General features: G+C 39.7%; 2 protein-coding genes across 2 annotated transcripts in view; both read left to right on the top strand.

Annotated features, from left to right (window-relative positions):
• Positions 1–11429, top strand: part of SLC27A1 (solute carrier family 27 member 1) — a 33594-nt gene extending 22165 nt beyond the window's left edge. Inside the window, 8 exon segments of the mRNA XM_032209652.1 lie at positions 101–210; positions 2303–2512; positions 4108–4234; positions 5802–5939; positions 6614–6754; positions 6757–6777; positions 7927–8073; positions 10187–11429. Coding sequence (XP_032065543.1) covers positions 101–210; positions 2303–2512; positions 4108–4234; positions 5802–5939; positions 6614–6754; positions 6757–6777; positions 7927–8073; positions 10187–10344 — 1052 coding nt within the window. The 3' untranslated portion in view covers positions 10345–11429.
• A 3349-nt stretch (positions 11430–14778) lies between these two features.
• Positions 14779–22071, top strand: PGLS (6-phosphogluconolactonase). The gene is made up of 5 exons (XM_032209653.1): positions 14779–15176; positions 17189–17296; positions 18591–18692; positions 20594–20734; positions 21515–22071. Exons 1-5 carry the CDS (start codon positions 14874–14876, stop codon positions 21650–21652), a joined length of 792 nt encoding a protein of 263 aa, XP_032065544.1. The 5' UTR covers positions 14779–14873; the 3' UTR covers positions 21653–22071.
• Positions 22072–22778: the final 707 nt, after the last annotated feature.

Below are 22778 nucleotides of genomic sequence, written 5' to 3'. Positions count from 1 at the left end.
TGGAGATTGGCCGGGGCATTACCAGGGACTCTTTGTTAATATTCCCCAGGGTTTCTGGCAAGCATATCCTGCTGACCGTCTTTCTCTTTCTGTCTCTTAGGGAACATCATGGGCATTGGCCAGTGTGTGGTTCATGGTCTGACGGTAGTGATTAGGAAGAAATTTTCTGCCAGTCGCTTCTGGGATGACTGTGTGAAATACAAGTGTACAGTAAGGAGATCCCTGAACTTTTGCTTGTAGGCACCACAATTAGTAGTAGGTGGGAGAAAATGCAACTTGGGGAAGGCTGCTTGGCAAGACAGTTACACATAAACAAAAAGCAAAGAACCAAAAAAAGGCAGCAGTAATAGGATGAGGGTGAATTGAGGAATTGCTTTGCTTACGATATACTGGTGTAGTCTTTCATAGCTGGCATCAATGAAGCAGTCATGTGCTTTCAGGCTGAATGGCTGTAAACTAGTTTTCCTTTGCTCTGGCCAGCCACAAATGCTGGTAAAAGGTCAGGGCCAAAGAAAATTAGACCACGGCCATTCAATTTGAAAGCTCATCACTGTTTTATATCTCACTTACAATTCAATGTAACACTTTAATAGGTTATTCCCAAAACCTCTTTGTCCAGCTTCTTGCCAGTTGGTGTCTCAACCAGATTTAGAAAGACTAGAAGCAATAGCAACCATGGAAGGGTAATCATTATTAAATCATTGATTCACAGCTATTGTTAAGCTGTGTAGTTTTTTGGGTACTACATTTCAATCTGCTGACATACTAGGAACGTACTTTTTTTTTCTTTGCAAAAGAAGCTTCCCATAGGAAATCCCTTGATTTTCTTCTGGCCATATTTTTGTAAGTGTGGCCATTTTGGATAACACAAGCTTAAGAAGGGAAAAAAATCAATCTGCTCCCTCTCAGTATCGTGCATGCCATTCTTCAAGGCACCAAACTGACTTCACCTTTCTTGTGCTTTGGGGTTTGAAACAAGAAGTAACCTCTATTCTAATACTTTAATCCTGGTCTTTAGTCTGTTAATTGCCAAATTTAAGCATGCTTTTTTTGAACAATATCCCAGTAAGCAAAAAAAAAAAAGAGCTTATATTAAAGAGTGGCTATTCTTGAGCAGTTTATTTTGTTTAGTGTGGTGAAGAGCCATGGTGGCACAATGGTTAGAGTGCAATACTGCAGAATACTTCTGCTGATTGCTGGCTGCCTGCAGTTTGGCAGTTCAAACTTCACCAAGATCAAGGTTGACTCAGCCTCCCAAGGTGGGTAAAATGAGGACCCAGATTGTTGGGGGCAATAGGCTCTGTAAACCGCTTAGAGAGAGCAAGCACTGTAAAGTGATAAATAAGCCTAAGTGCTGTTGCTAAGGACTGCTTTTAAATAAGAAGCAGAAAACATTTCTTGCACTTTGGAAAACTTGGCATTCTTCCACCTGTTGGAGTCCAACACTGTTATTACCAATTATAGAAAGCAGGTTTGATAATACTTTTAAATCAATTAACGTGTAATTGATTTAAAAGATTTATTTAGCTTCCCATCGTATATAGGATAACCCTAGGGCAGGGGTATCAAACTCAATTTTTCAAGGCGTCATCACGTGACATATCGGGACTTTTTCCCCCTTTGCTAAACTGGGCAGGGGTGGGGCCAGCATGTCATGCATCCAGCTCACGGGCCACAAGTTTGGCTCCCCTGCCCTAGGCAGTTCACGTAGTAATAAAAGAGTAAAAACATTAAAAGCATTTTTTAAAATGTTTTCTTGGCATCCTCATCAACTTGTAACTATCTTGTGGATTTCAAATGGAGAATGCAAATATTGATACATTCATATGAACATTTAGCAGTACTTTTTTTAATGATTCCATAGTCAACATGTTATCTTTCATTAGTTATCGATGTATGAACAGAAATTTAGTTTGGAAAAAGAAAATGTTTAAATAATACATAGCTGTATTAACAAATTCTGTCTCAGAAAAAGCAAACCTTCCTGTTTCTAAGACAGTGTTTTCAATCTACGAGTTGCAAATATTTCATTAATACTTGTTTAAACAGACTGCTGCTTCTGATTGATTACATTTAAGATGCTTCTAAATATTCTAATTATATAAACAAATTGGCTTTATAAACAAAACAGAACTATTGGCATTTTGCAAACTCAATTACTTTTTTCATTTTAAGCCAGGAAAACACCTTAGGCGAATTGGATCAAGATGCAGTGCACCTTAAATATGTTGCATTATTATCCAATTTCCTTGGGGCTTTGCCAGGTTACTCTTTAAAATCATGTCTTTCTTGCTTTTCAAAGATCATTCAATATATTGGGGAGATTTGCAGATACCTGCTGAATCAACCAGTGCGGGAGGCAGAAATGCAGCACCAGGTGTGGCTAGCTATTGGAAATGGCTTGAGGCCCACCATTTGGGAAGACTTCACACAGCGGTTCCGAATCAAACAGATTGGCGAGTTCTATGGCGCTACTGAGTGTAACTGTAGCATTGCTAATCTAGATGGAAAGGTAAATTGAGAAGTTATCTTTTTATACTTTGGATACTTTTTTTAAAACCAAGCTCTTCATGCAAGGATGGGGCAAATGTTTGCAAAATCTGTAGCATGTGAGCTTTCAGCTTTAATTTTTGCATCCTGGGAATGTACCATTTTTTGCATAGCTACCTATCTGCAATGAAGGAGCGTGCCCTTTAAGACCTCTTGGCTGGATATCAGCTCTACAGTTCTGTGACTGCATGAAGGAAGACAGCTGGGCTTTTAAAGTCACTGAAGAAGTGATTGGATTAGTAGGCAAATCCCTTCACAGAGAAGGTCACTATTACTGTAGATATGACAACAATTTGTTGACTCTCAGCAAGTTCAGTTACTACCCTGTACTGCTTGTTGCCAGTTCAGGGCTAATAGCATTCTCTCTCTTTGATGCTGTTGGCTTTTATCAGTATTTGTTTAACTTACAGATTGCAAAAACTGTGGTTGCAGTAACATGTTACAATGTATTCTATCCCTTAATGTTCCTGATTAGAAGTAAAGGAACTATGGAGACCTTTTTTTCCCCTTATGCCAGATCTCAAGTCTTTCCTCTGCTGTGCTCGGTAGCACTAGAAACTTTAGTCTGCACATTTTATTGATATACAGAAAATGAAAAGCAAAGTGTTCTTTTTTTGTTTTTCCTAAAATCTCTATATAATACAGGGAGGAGAAAACTTGGCTGTTTTATTCTGGGTTCAAATTTACATCTCATTCCTGAATTTTAAATACAAATTGCCAAGAGCCTAAGCAGGCTAACTTGGGGCCCCAATGGGAACATCCCATTCGGGAGGTGGCTAGTAGATTAGATGGAGATTCCACATTTATGCATTGGTCCTTTTTATCTACTTTGCTGTTAAGTTTAATGTTTTAATTTTAATGCTCCCTGTTTTAGTATTTTTAACCTTCTAGTTGTTCGTATTATTTCAGATACTGTAAGCCACCCAGAGATGCTCAAGAGGGAGATAGGAAGCATTTAAATGTAATAAATTTAATTTATATGTACCCATCACATTATCGAGCAAGTCTAGATGGCTTACAAACATCATAAAAACAAAGATACAAAACATTAAAACATTAAATATTAAAATGAACAGAGATTAAATGTTAAAAACACAATATTACTAATTGGAGCTAGAATCTTTTTGCTACACCATTAACCACCTCCAATATAGAATATTCTCCAATCAGGACTCCAGGCCAATTGGCAGAACCAGGTTTTGAGGTTCTTACAGACACCCAAGAGAGTAGGAACAGGTCTCACTCCAAGGGGCATGACGTTCCAGAAGGCAGGAACCATGGCAGAAGATATCCTCCTGGATTCTGCCAGCCAGCAGGCCTTGATTGATGGGGTCTGCAGAATGCCCCTTCTGCCAGCGCAAGTGGGGCAGGCCAGTCCCAATGTTCTTGTTTTTGCTTGCTCCCCTCAAGTGACATTTCACTTGAGGGGAGCAAGTGAAATGTCTGTAGAGCTTGGAAATTTACAGAGTATTTTCCTAGCAAATAATAACCTCCTTAGAGAAATGAATGCAGCATTTGGAGGCCTCCTTTGCTTTTAATATTTTTTACTCTTGACAGGTGGGAGCCTGTGGCTTCCATAGCCGGATTTTGCCAAATGTATATCCTATCCGCTTGGTGAAAGTTAATGAGGATACGATGGAGCTAATACGTGGCACAAATGGCCTTTGTATCTCCTGTCAACCAGGTAAATAAGTCTGACAATGCTTTGCTTTACGCCTTAATTGTAACTTGGAGAATAGAGGTTGCTACACAACTTCAGTTGTCCAGGAGTATAGCTGACCTGGATATTGTTAATTATTAATGATTGTGCCCAAATTTATCAAGGGCAAGGAGAATTTACAGGACTAGAGAGGCTCCTTTTTGACCTGCTTCTTAGGCAAATATAAGTAGTTCTTGCTTAACAATAGTAATTGGCACTGGAATTTCTCTCATTAAGTAATATTGTTGTAAAGTATGATGGCACATTACCACACCACTTACGATGGCAGTGCTTGCATGTCTGGCTACTATCATTAAGCAAGTCCCATACAGTTCTTAAGCATGCCATCACATGATCACTGTTTGCAACCTCCTGTTGGCTTCCCCTTTGACTTTGCTTGGCAGAGGCCAGCAGTGAAGGTTGCAAATGGCTATCAATGTATGTGACCACAGACACTGCAATATTGTTGTTGCAAGCCAGACACCGAACTCCCAGATCATGATCACATAACAGTTCTAATTTTGGTCACTGAATGAGTGGTTGTTAAGGACTATCTGTGGATGCCGTTTTAAAGAGAGGAGATGATAGAGCATTGTTCAAGAGTTCAAGCCTTGCCCATTCACCATGAACAATATTTAATCATGTATTAAAACTACGTACACACCCTGAATAGTTGGAAGGTGGCATATAAGTAGGTAAATAAATGCGTAAACGAAGACAAGCAAATGACAAACGGAACCTTTGTGAAACAACAAAGTTAATCACTGATATTTGAAAGACAAGAACAAAAAAGAACATATTTAAGACTGGCCTTAAGAAAACAGGTTGAGCAGATAGAAAATACTGTATGATATAGAAAAGTGATAAAAGCAATTAAACTAAGAAAAATACTAAAAAAAGGTTACCATAAATTTAGCAGATTAGTTAATTACAGATTATGTAATCTGTACCTTGGTTTACAGGTTACAGATAGATACTCATGAATTTTGTTTGGGCTGCATTTGAAGCAGACAATCTTGATCTGAATTTCTATAACCAATTGAGGTTCAGAATATAACGTTCTTTTTAATTCTTATTATGGGGAGGGGGAGGGCAGCTCAAAAGGCAACCGTTACAAGAGAATGTATTTTTTAAGAAAAGACACGTTTAGAAATATATATATATATAGGTTTGAAAATACAAATACACAAACCTTTTAAAAATTTCTATTTTATAATGGAATCAAATAACACTTTATATTGAATATGCACTTTTTAAAAATTCAGCATTTACTTCAGTCCTGCAATTTTCAGCTAGAGTATTGCTGCAGAAGACTTAAAAGATGTTAGGATAGTAAGAGACAAAATTTAAATCAAATGAATATTCAATAAGAATCAGATCAGTTATAGAACTGCTAGATGAAAAGTAGTAAATTGTAATATTTGTGTCTCAATTTTTGTTGCGATGTTGTGCCAAAGGTAATAGTACACATTAAAATCCATCCAGATATCCACAACTGCTATAACACAGAATATATTGCTTATTTTTTTTCTGGAATTCTTCCTTTACTTAGGAGAACCTGGACTTCTTGTGGGCAGGATAAACCAAGAAGACCCCTTGCGGAGATTTGATGGCTATGTCAATCAGAATGCAACTAACAAGAAAATAGCTTATAATGTCTTCAAGAAAGGAGATCAAGCTTATCTTACAGGTATTCTTCATGCCGTTGTCTTGGTCCCTTTGTGTTCTAGAAGGATAATTTTGTAATTTTGAATTATTCATATATTACAGTCAAAATTACAAAATTATACAGTATCTAAGTTCCTCAGAAACTAAAGACGTATTCAGATATTCAGAATTCTTCCTTAAGCATGTGGTAGTATTTAGCAACAAATAATATCTGAACTTGAGTAAAATCTCTTAATATTATGATGAATTCAGTCCTCATTTTTTGAGGGGGGAGGCGCAATGGCTCAGTGGTTAAAGATGTTGAGCTTTTTCAACTGGAAAGCTGACAGCCCGGGTTCAAGACCCAAGTGCCACATAATGGGATGAGCTCCCGTTCTTGCCCCAGCTCCTGCCTGCCTATCAGTTCGAAAGTATGCAAATTAATAGATGAATAGGTATCACTTTGGTGGGAAGGTAACAGTGTTCCTTGTGCCTTTGGCGTGTAGCCATGCTGGCCACATGACCATGGAAAATGTCTTGGACAATGCTGGCTCCCTCAAAAAGATAAAAAAGATCAGCACCGTGCCCTAGACTTGGACACAACTGGACAGAGAAACCTTTATCTTTACCCTCATTTGTTAAACTCCCAGCTGGAAGATAATAGTTTGGTGGAAGCACAGTCTTCTTCATACATACTGAAATCCTATTCTCCTGCAGGAGATGTCCTAGTGATGGATGACCTTGGCTATATGTACTTCAAAGACCGCAGTGGGGATACATTCCGTTGGCGTGGAGAGAACGTTTCCACCACCGAAGTGGAAGGAATCCTCAGCCATATTCTCAGCAAGACAGACGTGGCAGTTATGGAGTAGAGGTACCAGGTAATTTAGAATTTAAAAGCTCAGGAGTCAGCAAGCAGGTCTGCCAAGTTCAGAATCAGTTGATACTGTTGGGTTTGGAGATGGGAGATATAATAAAAAGAAAGACGAGAAAGGCAGCTTGAAACATAGACCTATAGTAACACCTGAAAATCATTCATTTATATTGATGTTAGGGCTGAAAAAAAAATACCTTGAGCAGTAGCCATTGAGTGATAGAGGGAGAAGGGTGCAAACTGTTATGATGACAGATATATTAGAGGAACTCGGGTTATTTGGTTTTCATTCTGAGATTTGAGCAGAAGCAGCTGTCTGAACAGATGTAAAACAGGCAAAAATGACCATTAGTAGAATGAGAAGTTGAACCTCTTCTTCTGTTTAATAGCAAGGGTTTTTACTTTGCTGTGTCACTGGCATCTATTGCTCTTTCAGAGGCCTTTTTTGTGTTAGCTCACTTGTTTGAACAAATAGTTACTACTTTTGGTCTTAGAGCAAACAGCAACATAGGGGATTTCTTTGTTTTTTGCAAAGCTGCTTCAACCTTCTACATGGAGAATGTATGGCAGGGAACAGCTTAGGCGAGTTATTGGATGTAGTTGGCTGAGGTATAATATTTATCCCACTTTCTAGCCACTAAATCTCACTCATATAAATTAAATATTAGCACACTGTGTAATGGTGAACAGGTACCATGCACAAATGGAAGACCTAGGATCTTCTGTGGTGATTTACCAACTAAGAACTTAAGTAAGAGAATACAAAAGGGGAAGCCAGGTAGGAAAAAAGTGGGGAGGCGGGGAGAAAAACAAGTTGTGATAAATATTTACATCCTGTTGAAGTCATTTGACATACGTTTGCTGCAATAGCTGGCTGGTGTTAGCCAAATAAGTCTTCCTGTTGCAGTCACAGGTTGACTGACAAATGGAAGAGAGTTATTTAGAAAAGGAGAAAAGCAAGATTCCCCCCAGTGCTTATTCTCTGCAGCTAGGCTCGTTTGCTATGGAGTTGGAGTACACAGCTGGATTGGATCTGCAGCTGCCAATGGCTCCTTTGGGAAAATGTACATATTGGAAATGGGCAGTCGTTATCATTTTGCTTTATGCTGGTCTGTGATCGTAATAAAATTGTCCTTATTTCCTTTTTCAATTTTAGGAGTAGAAGGCAAGGCTGGAATGGCAGCTATTGCTGACCCAGAAGCAAAACTGAATCCCAACGTTCTGTTTTTGGAGATACAGAAAGCACTACCTCCATATGCACGGCCTATCTTCCTCCGATTTCTCCCAGAGGTTGACACCACAGGTAACACAAACTTTAAAATGGTGTCTAAGTTTAAACTAAAGGACCAAGATGAGATATATAATAGACACTAAAAAGATAATACAGGGTATTTATTTGTTTTTATTAAATGTATTTGTTGTCCATGTTGCCACAAGATGATTCTGGACGGTTTCCAGTATTAAAAGTGATAAAATCATAACAATAAGAATACAAAATTATAATTAAAAGATGGGAGGGGAGGAGCAAGATGGGAGGGGGATCTATTATTAGTCTATTATTACCCACTAGCTATCTTTTAGCATGTGTTTTATGTCCAACCTTTCTGTCTTACTTCTAAACATTGCTAATTGTTTTGTTGTGTATGGGTCTTTGAAATAAACCTTGAAGGAAGTCAGAAACATGTTCAGAACTAGATAATTTCCTACTTTACTAGATAGTCTGGTGATAGCAGAGATGGAGTATTTTCCTTGATTGGACAAAGCACTAGACTCCACAAAGAGGTTGTCTTTAAATTATCTTCCATATTCTTTTAAACTGAAGATGGTATTCTAGACATGTGAATGGAGAAAAAGGATGGTCAGCCTAATAACATTAAGATAGAAGGTCCAGATTATCTGATCTGCAGTGAATATGAAGCATGCGCTGATATTCAAGAGCAGATTTAGCTATTCTGTCTGTATATGAATGTCCTTTCCTGTATCCCCCGCTTTTCTTAGTAAACAGAGACAATTGTTTTTTTTGGGAAAGGAATTACAAGGGAGTGTCCACATGAAAGAACATGCAATTACATAGTCACCTCTTGTGAATTGGCATTAGTTTTGTTGTTCTGGACTTTGGACAAGAAGTTTGAAAGCACTTTCTATTTTTGAAGAGCTGGGATGAAGGGAGGAGGGCAAAAGACTCCCCAGCTAGACAAATAAGGGTATGCGAGGAAGTTCACTGTCTGATGGCAGCTTATCATAATTCTTTTATTGGGAATTGCTTGGAAGAGGAGGTCCACCAATGAGATTTAAGTTATATTCCAGTTTCTAACAAATATTTTATGCAGTCTAAACAAACATTCCCTTTCTTTCTTCACTAAAATAACTGATCTAAAGTAACTATATAAAGAGACATTATTTTATTTTTTATATAAGCATTAAAAACACGAAACATTTGTGAGATGGATTTCTCCAACCAAATACACACCAGCTTCTTTGTCAGATTGGTCATCTGCCTGTTCCATAGTCCAAAACAGTGCTTTTCAGTTGTGCTATGGTGGCAAAATGACTAAAACACTGCATTTTGCCTTAGAGTTGTTCATTTTCTTTTCACAACCCCTCTTTTTTTAATTCTTCTTCTTAGCAGGAGAAAAATCTTTCTCAGGAGGTAATCATTCTTACCTCACAGAAATAATCTTCCTCTGGATAAATCTTCCTCTGAATTTTGTTCAGTTTTGAGTTGTGATTAGAATTTAAAGCAATATGTTTTGATAAGGAGCCCTTGTGGCACAGAGGTTAGAATGCAGTATTGCAGGGTAATTTTGCCCAGAGCCTGGCGTTCAATCCCGATGGGGCTCAAGGTTGATTCAGCCTTCCATCTTCCAAGATCTATAAAATGAGGACCCAGATTGTTGGGGACGATATGCTGACCTTGTAAACAACTTAGAGAGTGCTGTAAAGCATTATGGACAGTACACAAGTCTAAGTGCTATTGCTATAACATATTGTCCTGTTTTTCAAATAAAACATCTTCAGTCTGATCATTGTCCTTGAACTAAGTGCTACTCCTTGCTTTGGAATTGGACAACTCATCACAGCCAACTCTCCACGACCAACTTGCTGCAGGACAACGCTTCACGGCCACCTCACTACAGGACAATTCAACAAATTCAAAAGTTAAATTAATTTCAATAGAACATGGCCAATCATAATAAAAAAAAGAAAGTCAACTCAGAAATACAAGAGTTACAATAATTTCAACGGAAATGTTGTCACCAATAATAAAAAGTAACTGAAGCAATGAAACAATTAACATAGCATTGAATTGTCCCAGGATGAGTTGACTGTGGCGAGTTGTCCTAGGCCCCCTTGCCTTGCCTTTTGCATGCAATTGCCAACAGTCTTTTTTTATCTTCTTTCTTTTCCCCCAATAGGCACTTTCAAGATTCAGAAGACCCGTTTACAAAGAGAAGGCTACAATCCACACCAGACGTCTGATCGGTTATACTTTTTGGATGTGAAACTTGGCAAGTTCCTACCAATAGATGAGTGCATTTTTGAGAGGATCCAAACTGGGAAAATTTCTCTTTGATTTAATTGGTGAGATGACTCCTAAAGGGCCTGATGTCGAAAGGTCTTGTTTTGGTAGAGAAATAGACTTGAATAAATAAGCAAAGCAAGGTTTTAATATGCAACAGGGAAAAACCCCACTATAGTGTGAGAGCAAGATGGTTTTCCTCCCTTTTTTTTTTTTTTAAAAAAAGCACATTAACCATTTCCAGAGCAAAGGGAATAGCTCTTTTTGTATTGTTCATTTTTTTAGAAAGGCCTTCTCTTCCTTATAACCATTGTGATAGGGAATTCCATATGAAAATGGAAATGGTTTCTGATCTGCATTATTACATGTTGAATGTTCGCAGTATACCAGGGATGACTAAACCTGTTGTAGCAAAACTGATCAAATTATTTTCTCCTGTGTTATTTGGCTATATTTCACTGTGTTAAAGCTGAAAAAATTGTTTAGGATAAAGCCTTCAGTTGCTTTAGACTTTCCAGGTTCCAAACATACAGATTTAGAGTTCCTCCGATTGTTTCTTTGTAGCTTTATTTGTAGCTTTAAGGGACTGACTGTCAAAATGCAATAGTTTATGTGTGTTAGAAACTTGAATAGAAAAACCAGAAACAGGACTAATAAGATGAAATAACAGTATTATTTTTAAAAATGCGTACAGTATATTGAAAATAAGTTGGTTCGGAAACTCTGCTTAATGCTCTTTTAGCAGAAAGTTATTCCACTTACCTACAGCAAATCAATTGGTTGTTATATACTACACCCATGTGGGAAAATAATTGATGCATGTTCTGTTAATCTACTTTAAATCATCTTATTTAAAACAAATGTTAGTTTGGAGGAATGGGATATTTCAAGTAATTATTTGACTTCTCCAGAATCTTGAAAGAAACAGTTCCATTAATCCCTGAAACAAGTGGATATCTGAGGCTTTTCAGTCTTTGGTCTTGCTAATTTCTTGTGATCAACATAGGAAGCCTGTCAGCTCATCAAAGACCATTTGCAACATATTTCTCACACTGATCTTCCAGCAATATCTGATTTGGACATTCCTAACTTTGCGCTTCTTTTCATTAGTGCCATTTGGGTAGATGGCATTAAGAATTTGCATAAAGACGATACAAATGGATTGCTTGAATTTTGATTGACTACCTGCCTGTTCAAAGAAGCTGTAATTCTTGGGATACAGCAATATGGAAATATTCTGTTACCAATGTACATACTACTGGCCTGCAATATGATTGTGAAGGGAATGTTTCAGGTACCCTGAATCACTTAAGATCAAATTAATTTTCCTTAAGGATATTTTTCTCTTTGGCAAAAATGGAATTTCATGTAAGTGTATTTTACAAACACATGTACAGAACAATGTTATTTTGTATTTCTGAGTACACCAAGTATTGTACTAGCCAGGCAATTGATAAATAACAGTTCAGAAGCCATGGGAGCTATCTGTTTCCCTTTTTTAATTATAAGTCCCAGAATGTGCCTTTTCCAACTTCTCTTCAGAACGAGTTAAAACAAGTTAACAATTCTGTTATGAACATAAGATGTATTAGTTCTCTCATAAATAAATATACCTACAGCTAACTGTATTTGATCTGGAGAAAAAAGTTTGTTTTAAAAAAGCAAACAAAAACTAATTTTGCTCCTGGTTTTAAGAATCATGCATTGTCTAACTTAATTTTTTTGAAGCAATGTTACATTTTGTTATTGGAGTCACTGTTGCCAAAATATAACATTGATTTGAGAAAAACCTTACAAGAATAAAGAACCTTAAAAACAAATCTGAGTTGCATGCATACCTACTCTGTTAATGAAAATGTTGTTGTTTCGTTTTTCAGTGTCTGCTGTTTGTTCTCTTAGTTTTATTAACCTGGCCAAGCAAAAAGTTCACCACTCAGTATAGTCCCCCTAATTTGCATAAAAATATAACTTTACTAAAGGATTTACCTCAAACTATACAGTAGATCATTAATACAGGGATGGGCAATAATTCTATATTCTTGCCAGCCCAATCCATGTTGCAATTCCAAGGGCAAGATGTCCATCTCCAAGTTAATCTTTTGTTCCAAGAAATATAACTTGCACACTGGATTGACACAAAGCAAACATCACAGCTTTGGCGTCAGACTTCACATCTATTTCAGAAGTTTTTGGTTGGCAGCTAAATAGGCCCTGGTTCTTGGGAGTAAACTTTCTTGGAATCAACAAGCCTTGCTTTCAAATAAAAATAGACATGACTGTAACGTAAGCTGTATCTTTGCAAAACATGTCACTCTTCCGTTAAACTGGATTTTCTATAGTCTTTTTGTCCAGTAAGGATTCATGTCTATTCTAGACTTCCCTCAAGAAACTGATTTTATTGAAATGATGTTGCATTTTTCCCAGCTGCTCAATCCCATTTATCTCAATTACTGTGTTAATATGGTTCTTACATTGCTTTAATGGAGCACAATTAATTTACCACATTTAGAGACATAAGCCCTTCCTCCCCATTCTTATCTTAAGAGCAAAAGCATATCCATAAACGTAGTTGCGGAAGCTGTTTGAAATTGGTAACAAGATGACTCTGTTGGGTGAAGAAACTGAATAAGCTTGCTTAGTACATCAAGGAAGACAGCATTTCAGTAGACACAATCACACTTGAAAATTTTCAGTCCTAGTCAAAAGTGGTTCTGAGAGCCATAAGAACAGAGAATTACTAGTTGTCCACTCCAGGGTATATGTTTATAGAATTCTGTGCAACTTGAAACTTATAAAACCTTTGAACTATACTTTTAAAAGTCTTCTTTCCCAATCCTTCTCAACATAGTGTTTCTCCAAAATGTACCTGCCTTGCTTAGGGACAATTTATTTTCTTTTCTCTTTTTATTCCCAAGGCATTTGCAGATATGGTCCCTATTCAATCCGAGTAATATAGCAATATCTAATCACTGAAATTTGTTAACTGGAGGCAAACTATAACTAAACAAAATGCCATAGGTAATCTGTATTTCACTTCAGTATGCTTTTGCAGTATGCTGACTTTACTTGCTTAGGAAGTGTATGCTTTCTTCTACTTAACATGTCAACTTTGCATCAGAGTCGCCCTGAATTTTCTGTGCTGCCTGATGTGGCTGTTGTCATGGAACTGCTGTTTCAAACACAGGCTATATACACTGCCCATTTACCCATGATTAAGTAAACCATAGTTTACTCAATCCAGTTTCTGGATTTCACCAATATCCTGAATCACAAAACTGATGACAGAAGCTAAGATTTAACAACACAATAGGCTTAAATATAAACATCAGAAGATATAGAAAGTTCTAATAGAGCTTTCAAAATCATAGCCTGGTGTTTCTTGTCATGATAAATTATTCCTAGTGACAAAAGGGCTTTAATAACTAATTCAGTCAGTTTCTGAGTTAAAAGTTATCGATCACAAGACAACCCAAAAAGAAATATGATCAGCTGGTTCCTTCACAGCACAACCCTGCTAAAGTTTTGGTTTTGAATAACTGGTGCCCAAAGTGGCAATACCTGGAAAATGCTGGGGTTTCCATTAGACAGATTTAATCAAAGAAAATTATCAAATTAAAATAAAATCCTCTGAGCAATTCCAGGACATTCACTCTGGTGTAGTGGTTAAGGTTTTGGTCAGTAAATAGCAATAGCAATAGCAGTAGACTTATATACCGCTTCATAGGGCTTTCAGCCCTCTCTAAGCGGTTTACAGAGAGTCAGCATATTGCCCCCAACAATCCGGGTCATTTTACCCACCTCGGAAGGATGGAAGGCTGAGTCAACCCTGAGCCGGTGAGATTTGAACCGCTGAACTGCTGATCTAGCAGTAGCCTGCAGTGCTGCCTTTAACCACTGCGCCACCTCGGTAAAGGTTTGGTCACCTAGGTTTAGGCTCACTTTGGGGCCACCTCTTAATCCTATTAAGCTGAGAGAGTGGGGGGAAGGGGGAGGAGGAGAGAGAGAGATACGGTAGGTAGGGAGGGAGGGAGAGAGTGTGGATAGGTAGGTAGATAGGTAGGTAGATAGGTCGGTCGGTAGATAGAGGGATTGAGAAAGAGAGAGAGTGTCTTGTTATAAATCTTAAGAAATCCCCCTTTCTTACCGTCTTTGCCTCTCATCCTTGATTTCCCGCCCCATCTTAGACCTCTAATGAAGAAAACTCAAAGGCATTCCAACATGGCCCCAAATTTAGTCCACTATTTCATTTCGCAATGCAGCCATAAGAAAATCATTTGGTGCGGAGTAAGTTCTATCTTCGTATTCTCTGCAGTATGTCAGAATTCCGCCTGCCAATAAATATAGAGGGAGAGTGCCGGCTTCACTGGCTTCCGGTGGCTCCTTGCATATGTTTCCGCCGCTTTTCTCTTTTTTTGCCCGCCCTTTAACTCCTCCCTTCTACGAAGAGCGTTTCCGCCCGCGTGCCATCGACGACCGCGGCCGCTTCCGCCCGGGCTTGCTCGCCTTCTCACCATGGGTCCCTCTCGGCTTCGCTGCCGGGTTTTTTCGTTCCTCCTTCCAGCCGCCGCCTCACCTCCCTCGCCATGCCCGGCTCTTCGGTGCCACGGCGCGGTCCGGCCGCTGCAGGGTCTCCGTCGCCCCAAATCTCGGTCTTCCCTTCGCCGCAGGAGCTGGGCTCGGCGCTGGCCCAGCTGGTAGCGCAGCGGGAAGCTCAATCGGGGCCGGGTGGGCGCTTCTCCCTGGGCCTGTCAGGGGGAAGCCTAGTGCGGATCTTGGCTCAGGAGTTGCCCGCGGCCGCTGCCTGCCCTGCCCGGTGGCTCCTGGCTTTCGTGGACGAGCGGCGGGTCCCGCTGAACGACCCCGAGAGCAACTTCGGTGCCTACAAGGTGTCTGTCGAGGAGGGGCCCCAAGGCGGGCTGGGGTGTATGTGTGGGGGGTGTTGGGGCTGATCCCCCAGGGTGAGGGTGGGGACGGCTGGGAGGCGTGTTTCCTTGGCCGCGGCTCTTCTTCCCGGCAGGAAGGTTGGGCGTGAACTCCCTCGGGTGATGATGGGTCGGTAAACCTGAGACTGCAGGGATGGGCTGCTTTGCTGCTTTCATCTCTCTTCCTTTTCCCCCCATTCCACCTGCAGTCCCCGAGGGTGGCGATTTAAAACCAAGGAGATACCTGTCCCTGCTGCTTCTGCTGCTTCTTCACCCATAAATAATAACTTTTTTTTTTTGGTGCTGCAAACGCCTTGCGGAGCAGGACTGAAATCTCCTTTGTTCAACATCGTATCTGAGACGCCCCCCCCCTTTCCCTCCCCAGCAACCATCTTTAAATAGACTTGCTGCTTTTCACTGTAAAAAGCTGGAACAGATTTAATGCCACATGAGTTTGTGTCCATAGGCAAATTCAAGCCATGCACTGGTAATTGGCTTCTATTGGAAAAAGAGTGTCTGTAGCTGGTTGCTTATTTTTTTTTTTTTAGGGTGGGTTCACTTCTGTTTGTCTTCCCTCTCCCCCCCCCCAACTTTTCCTTTTTGAAGTATCTGCTTATAGGTATGCAATTTGCAGAGCAGGAATATGTTTAAACTATAGTAGCTTAGCATACGGATGCTGACGTCAGGCTCTAGTCTAAATAGCCTAGATAGTTTTGTCACATTGGGGGATTCAGTTGACTGTCAAACATATCGATCAATGGGCAGATGGTGTGCTAGATTATCTTCTGTCTACTTTTGTGGAAAAGTAGGAAATCATTTCTGTTCTTTAGTAATCTAACAGTTGGATTCAATAATATGCTGAAGGAGACACTCCCAGATTCTGGAAGATTTGCCTCTTTCTTCCATAAATCCAATACTCCCAGGTGTAAATGATGATTCCTGGAGCTCTGTTTAGGAGTACAGGTAGTCCTTGACTTACGGCCACAATTGAGTCCAAAATGTCTTTTGTTCAGCGAGACATTTGTTAAGTGAATAGTGCCCCATTTTACAATCTTTCTTGCCACAGTTATTAAGTGAATCACTGTGGTTGTTAAGTGAGTAACATGGATGTTAAGTGAATCTGGTTTCCCCATTGACTTTGCTTTTCAGAAGGTCGCAAAAGGAGATCACATGATCCAAGGCGTTGCAACCGTCATAAATATGAGTCAGTTGCCAAGCATCTGAATTTTGATCATGTGACCATGGGGATGCGGTAACAGTCATAAGTGTGAAAATGGTCATAAGTCAGTTTTTTTAGTGCCTTTGTAGCAGTCACTAAACGGACTGTTATAATCAAGGACTACCTGTAGATGACCATGGCAAAATTACCCGTTGTTGGTTTTTTTCTTGTTAGGAATCTTATATCTTTAATTGGTGCATGGAAGATCACACTGGCAGAAGGGAAATGGAGCATGCTAGCATGGAGATACAGTAATGGGGGGTGTTTATTTTCTTATTTTTTATTACATGAGTTAGAATGATGGCACCTACAAGGAGGAGGAAATAGCAGGAAAGTAACCCAGGTTTCACAAAGATTACAATTATAGTGAAAATAGGAAGTGAAAATAGGATGTGAAATAGAAAGAAGTGCGTGTCAGATGATGATTGCATAGATCTGATCCAGCTTTTATTCTGCCAGAGGAAACAAACTCTGTGAGATTGCATAGAATGCTCTCAGCAACGGGTGGAGATTTTTCTCCTATCTATTTCATCCCATTCCAACCCCTGCCACATTCTTTTCCTGTTTTTAAAAGAGTCCTTCTTTCCACTAGGGTTGATTTTGGGGGGGGGGGGCTGTATAAAGAGAATGCAGTAGATGCCTTCTATTCCCCCCACTCCATTTGTGCTAGTGGAATTGAGACAGCAGCCCCTCCTTTCTATGAGAGTCCCACAGTTGCTTTTGTCATTCTGCAATAGTGATTTGTATTTTGTTTCAGACATACCTCCTTTCTAAAATTGCTATACCTGATGACCAAATAGTTGTTATCAATCCTTCGCTACCAGTAGAAGAGGCAGCGGCAGATTATGCTGAAAAGCTGAAAAAGGTATTGGTTGGGACTTGGTGTATTTTTATTTGCCAGAGACGGACAGATTTTCTTGCAGGGCACTAGTAACTTAAAGGCAAAGCACAGTGGTTGGAAATGAGATTAAATCCTGATTTTTTTTTCTCAAGAATTCCCTGTTTTCAGTAGCTCCTCTTGGTTTGATCTGCTGCTTTGCCATTCAGCATTGATAAAAGTTCCCCGATGTTTGACAAACAGTTGACAAGCCACTAACTTTGAATACACATTCATGACACAGTTTGAGCCCAGACTTGAAGAAGGCCTGCTCATTGTCATTTTTTGGCTGATGTCCTTTCAAAGGCCTTGGATCAGCTGAACATTTAGTGACAAGTTAATCAATGTAGATTAAAATGAAAGTATGTTGAACGAAGTCATTACAACAATTCAACTATACTGTGTTTAGCGCTTTAGCTCTGAGTTCCAGAAACTGTAATCCTACAGCATCTTCCATACGATGCTCTGGTAGAATAAAGTAAGCCATGTCTCTTTTAATCAGACTACTTGGGACTAGTTAGCAAGTGCAAATAGGGATAATTCCTCCAAATGCTTGAAATCTCAGATCACGTTCAGGACAATTACAATGTGAAGACAGATTGTGGCAAAACATGGTGTCCTAAAGGATTAAAATTCATAATAACTAGATCATGGAAACTCTTAACACAATAATGCTGAATGATTCATATTTTAGTTGTTAGACCTGGAAGCCATCTTTTACATTGGGCCTTCAGGCCTTCCATATTTTCTACTGTGGGACAATGGGAGGGGCTATAATATGGAGTATGGGAGATATATAGTCTAAATAACATTCCTTTCTCAGTCAAGGACACCTTGCCCTGCAGCTGCGATGGTGGGACTGGAAGGCATGTCCGGTTTTGGATTGTGTCTGATTGGATCATGTGTTGGACATGGGGGTGCTGGGCAGGGACTTGAACTTTCACTTGGGTGGGGAAAACCTGGAAACTTTCAGATTCGGGTTTTCCCAGATGTGCCAATATGACATCTCTAATAAAATAGAACTTTGAGGAAACTCTAGCCTTGGAATCTTCTTTCTTTGGGGGTGTTACTTGGAACTTTGACATTAGTACTTTTTAAATACAAAGACATTTTTATTTTTCTAGATTGTGTTTGAAAGGAAAGATAGTTATCTCCATGTTTATATTCATAATATATTTTTCTTTGAAAACTAATAAGAATATACCAAGTAGCAGCACCATCGTCAAATAGGTAGATAAGTGAATGTGATACTTAAACCCTCAAGTGCGTTTCTGTTCCACAGGCCTTCCAGGGTGAAGATATGCCTGTATTTGACCTTTTGATCTTAGGAGTAGGACCAGATGGACACACCTGCTCTCTTTTTCCAGATCATCCCCTACTACAGGTGAGCCAAAGAGAAGAACTGCGGCTGAAATTATTATTTTTTTGTCTGTTGCTGCTTGGGTTGAAAATCCTGTTATGGAGTCAAAAGCTGTTGCAGATTGAAGGAGCAAAAATCCTGCTGGCTATTCTGAGGAAGCTCACAGTAATCAGATTAAAGCCTGTTATAATTTACTTGTGACAGATTATCCTTTTAAAAAGACTTGTTATAACAGTCTACTGAAATAGATTTTCCTTGGGCAGCAGGAGGAAATAATTAATTGGACAAATAAACATCAAGCACAAGAGCTATCCTTAGTTTTTAGTCTTGCTTTTTAAAGATGTCTAGAGCCAGAGCTAATCTCTGGCGGCTACTGTGAAGTATCAAGATATCTGTCAGCATGGTTGATCTGTCTGGGAGAGATATGTGAGACAACTTTGCCTCTGCTATCCTTAGTTAAATTCCCAACTCATAACAGAACAATGGGACAGAAAACCAGAGAACAGCTAGAGAAGATCAGCATAGAATGGTGCATTTCCCTCAATTTGCTCTCTATTAAACAGGGGTTTTGCCATTAGCCACATTTACCAGAGTAGCTCTTTTGTGAATAGGCAAGAGCTCCTGCCACAAAGACCATTATGTGGAACTCTTACAACTTAATGTTTAAATTCTAGTCATCGTGCCCTCCAAACCCAGAAGGTTGCCTACCCTAGCATGCTGATGCCTGGTGCCATCAAGAAATAAATAAATGGCAAAACGTAAAACCCTTGTGAAAATAAGCACAATTGATTCCCTGCACTTCTTTCACAGATGGTTCAAAGATGCAAGTAAATCAATCTAGTGAGAAGTAGAATATACAACCATTGAGGAAGCCATAAAGATTTGTGAAATAGACATGGACAGGCTTCTCTTGTGGGAAGTAATAAAAAAGAAATTCCCTTTCCATGCTCTCCTTTTGGTCTTTCATCATCTCTTCCTATAATTTCTGTCCCTTTCTTCATCCGATTTGAGCAACCCTTTAGACTCTACTGAGATGGAAATATTTGGAACTGACCAATTTAGAGATGGACTGCTTAATTTTCAGTCCTGTAAGTGGTACATAAATTAGATTAAAATGTAAATATTGGAGCTTCAATGTAAGTACCTTTGAAGAAAGTGGTGATCGGGGAAATTAAAGGTGATTATGTGATTTTTAGAAGAGGGGAAATGTGTGTTTGTTTCATATTATGATAATACAGTAAAATTGAAGCGGCTTCCAATATTATGAGTGTGTAGTTAACTAGTACTAGAGTTGAGATTGACCCCCAACAGTTAAAGCATTAATTGGTTAAACAATAACTTTAATTCCTTCAACCTTGTTTAGTGTTTGATAATCTATACTTATATTCCATGGGAGAATCCCCTTAGAGCAGGGGTCTCCAAGTTTGCCAATTTTAAGACGTGAGGACGTGAGGAATCCAGAGATGTTCTATGTCAAGGACCATTTGAAAATGAAACATTCCAAGAACTACTTAATTTTGAATGCTGTGCACACTTGTAAGATAGCAATAGCACTTAGACTTATATACCGCTCCACAGTGCTTTACAGTCCTCTTTACAAAGTCAGCATATTGCCCCCCCCCCCCAAACAACCTAGGATCTCGGAAGGATGGAAGGCTGAGTCAACCTTGTCAAGATAATTTGTTCTGCGTAACACTTTGAGAATTAAATACTGTGCTTTGTATGTATCCAAATATGTGAGTTCCTAGTCAGTTTGCTTTTGGTACTTTGGGGATAGTTGTCATTACCTAATGCTGTCCTCATGCATTGGCCTGGGAATTCTGGGAGTTGTAGTATCAATGTATCAGGAGGGGCACCAAATGGATAAAGATGGCGTAAATCTAGCTCTAGCTCATGCTGTTTCCATATTTACTTTCCTGGGTCAGGAGCGGGAGAAGATTGTGGCTGCCATTAGCGATTCCCCAAAGCCCCCCTCAGAGCGGATCACACTGACTTTACCTGTGCTGAATGCAGCGAGGAGTGTGGTGTTCGTTGCCACAGGGGACAACAAGGCTGCAGTGATAAAGGTACTTTCCTTTGTGTTTTTCCTCTCCCCCCCCCCCAGCTTTTGTGTGTTGCAGGCAATATGGTAGTGATGTCATCATAGGAGGTGGGGCAAAATATTCAGCCTTTTGGAAGTGTTTATTTTTATAAGGGAGTAAAATTTATAACAACCCCCCCCCCCCCCGAAATCATAGTCCGTCTTTCCTCTATTTTCTCAGGCATCCCCTCTCCTTAAACAACAACAATGGCATGCCATCAAATTCCCACATTACGTCCCCGAAATGTTGATGGTACAAAGTGTCACTGTAGGGAAGATGTAAATATAGCTTGTGGCCATCGATTGCCACTCCTGTTTTTCAATTTTGTTCTGAAAAGTTTCTTGCAAAGGTTTTGTTGTTCGTTCCTCCTTGGCTTGCTGAGCTGGAGAGTAATTAGTTATGCTGACCTAATACACTGAGGAATCAAACTGGTTTGCTTCGCATTGAACTGTGGCTTTGCCCAGTGCACACATTCGCTTTTCCATGATGGCTGCGCATCTGTTCCTTTCTTTTGTGGAATTTTCTAAGAAAGAGCAAGGTTCTTCCCTTGGCAATAGTTCACCTGTGACTGTTCCCTGTGAGCAAAGAAAGGGGGCGGGGGAACCGTTATGTATGTATGTATTTCCTTACACATTGCCTGATCCCAAAGGGACCCTGGGCAGCTCACAACTTAAAATATGTCCCCTCTATTAGCATTTTGAATACCATATGCAAAGTGTAGACTTTGAAAGTATGGGTGCCTGATCTTTTTCTTTCTTGCCACAGCGTATTTTGGAAGGCAACGAGGAAAACCCACTGCCGGCTGCCCTCGTCCAGCCACATACTGGGAAGCTTTACTGGTTCCTGGATGAGCCAGCTGCAAAGGAGTTGACCATTCCCTTTGAGAAGCATTCCATCTTGTAGGAGCTTCCTGTCTTGCAGCATTCCGGGTTGGGAGAGGTCCACCAAGTACGGGGTGTGGGTAGAGCCCCACCGTCTAACATTCCAGGTCACGGTCTCCACGTCTGGTCGTAGCGCTCAGGAGCAGCACTAAACTAACACTGTCTTTTCTTTTCTTTTTCTTTTTTCCTTTACTTCCACCCTCCCCTGATTTTTTTTTATTTTTTTTTTACATTTTAAGAAGTGTAAGTTTGTGGAGCACGGTGTAACAAATATGATTATTGCTTAACTAGGGCAAAGTGTGACATGGGAAATGCTTGGGTCCAGCTACTAGGTATCAAAGAGAGTTGGTTACAGTCTTTATCATGTGAATGGTCTAATGTGGTGTAAAATGGATGCACAATTAAAGGTGTAAATTAAAGTCACTCAGTGCTGGCACAATGTGTTCCTCTTCTCTCTGTGATTTTTCTTTAATTATTAAGTAACGGGAGTGGATGAGACCTATTCTGTTTTTGGGATGTATCTGCCATGGCCAGATTTTTTTATGTTGAATCTATAGATCAGGGGTAGTCATCCTTTTTATACCTACCGCCCACTTTTGTATTTCTGGTAGTATTAAAATTTTCTAACCGCCCACCGGTTCCACAGTAATGGTGATTTATAAAGTAGGGAAGTAACTTTACTTTATAAAATTTATAAAGCAGAGTTACAGCAAACCCCTACCGCCCACCATGAAAGCTGGAACGCCCACTAGTGGGCGGTAGGGACCAGGTTGACTACCAGTGCTGTAGATATTTAAGGTTCCACCACAAAACCACGTTTGACTAAAGCGCGCTCGACGAAACCGCGTAGCTGACGTCATCACAGGGCGACAACAGTGCGGAGACAGAAGCATGCTGTAAACGCTAAACCTAAAATTAACCCCTAAACCTAAACCTAACCCCCCTAAACCTAATCCTAAACCTAACCCTAAACTTAACCCTTAACCTAAACCTAACCCCTCTAAACCTAATCCTAAACCTAACCCTAACCCTTAACCTAACCCTAACCCTAACCCTAACCCTTAACCTAACCCTAAAGCTAACCCTAAACCTAACCCTTACCTTAACTTGAATCAGCTTGCTTTCAAAGCGCTATTTAAAGCGCCCTT

This window comes from Thamnophis elegans, chromosome 2, assembly GCF_009769535.1.
Source record: "Thamnophis elegans isolate rThaEle1 chromosome 2, rThaEle1.pri, whole genome shotgun sequence".
Classification (NCBI taxonomy): domain Eukaryota; kingdom Metazoa; phylum Chordata; class Lepidosauria; order Squamata; family Colubridae; genus Thamnophis; species Thamnophis elegans.
This window is presented reverse-complemented; position numbering and strand designations above follow the sequence as displayed.

Coding starts and splice junctions, on each gene's coding strand:
- PGLS (XM_032209653.1), top strand. CDS start 14,874: ATGCCCGGCTCTTCGGTGCCACGGCGCGGTCCGGCCGCTGCAGGGTCT. Junction 15,177..17,188: donor GCAACTTCGGTGCCTACAAG/GTGTCTGTCGAG, acceptor ATTTTGTTTCAG/ACATACCTCCTTTCTAAAAT. Junction 17,297..18,590: donor ATGCTGAAAAGCTGAAAAAG/GTATTGGTTGGG, acceptor TCTGTTCCACAG/GCCTTCCAGGGTGAAGATAT.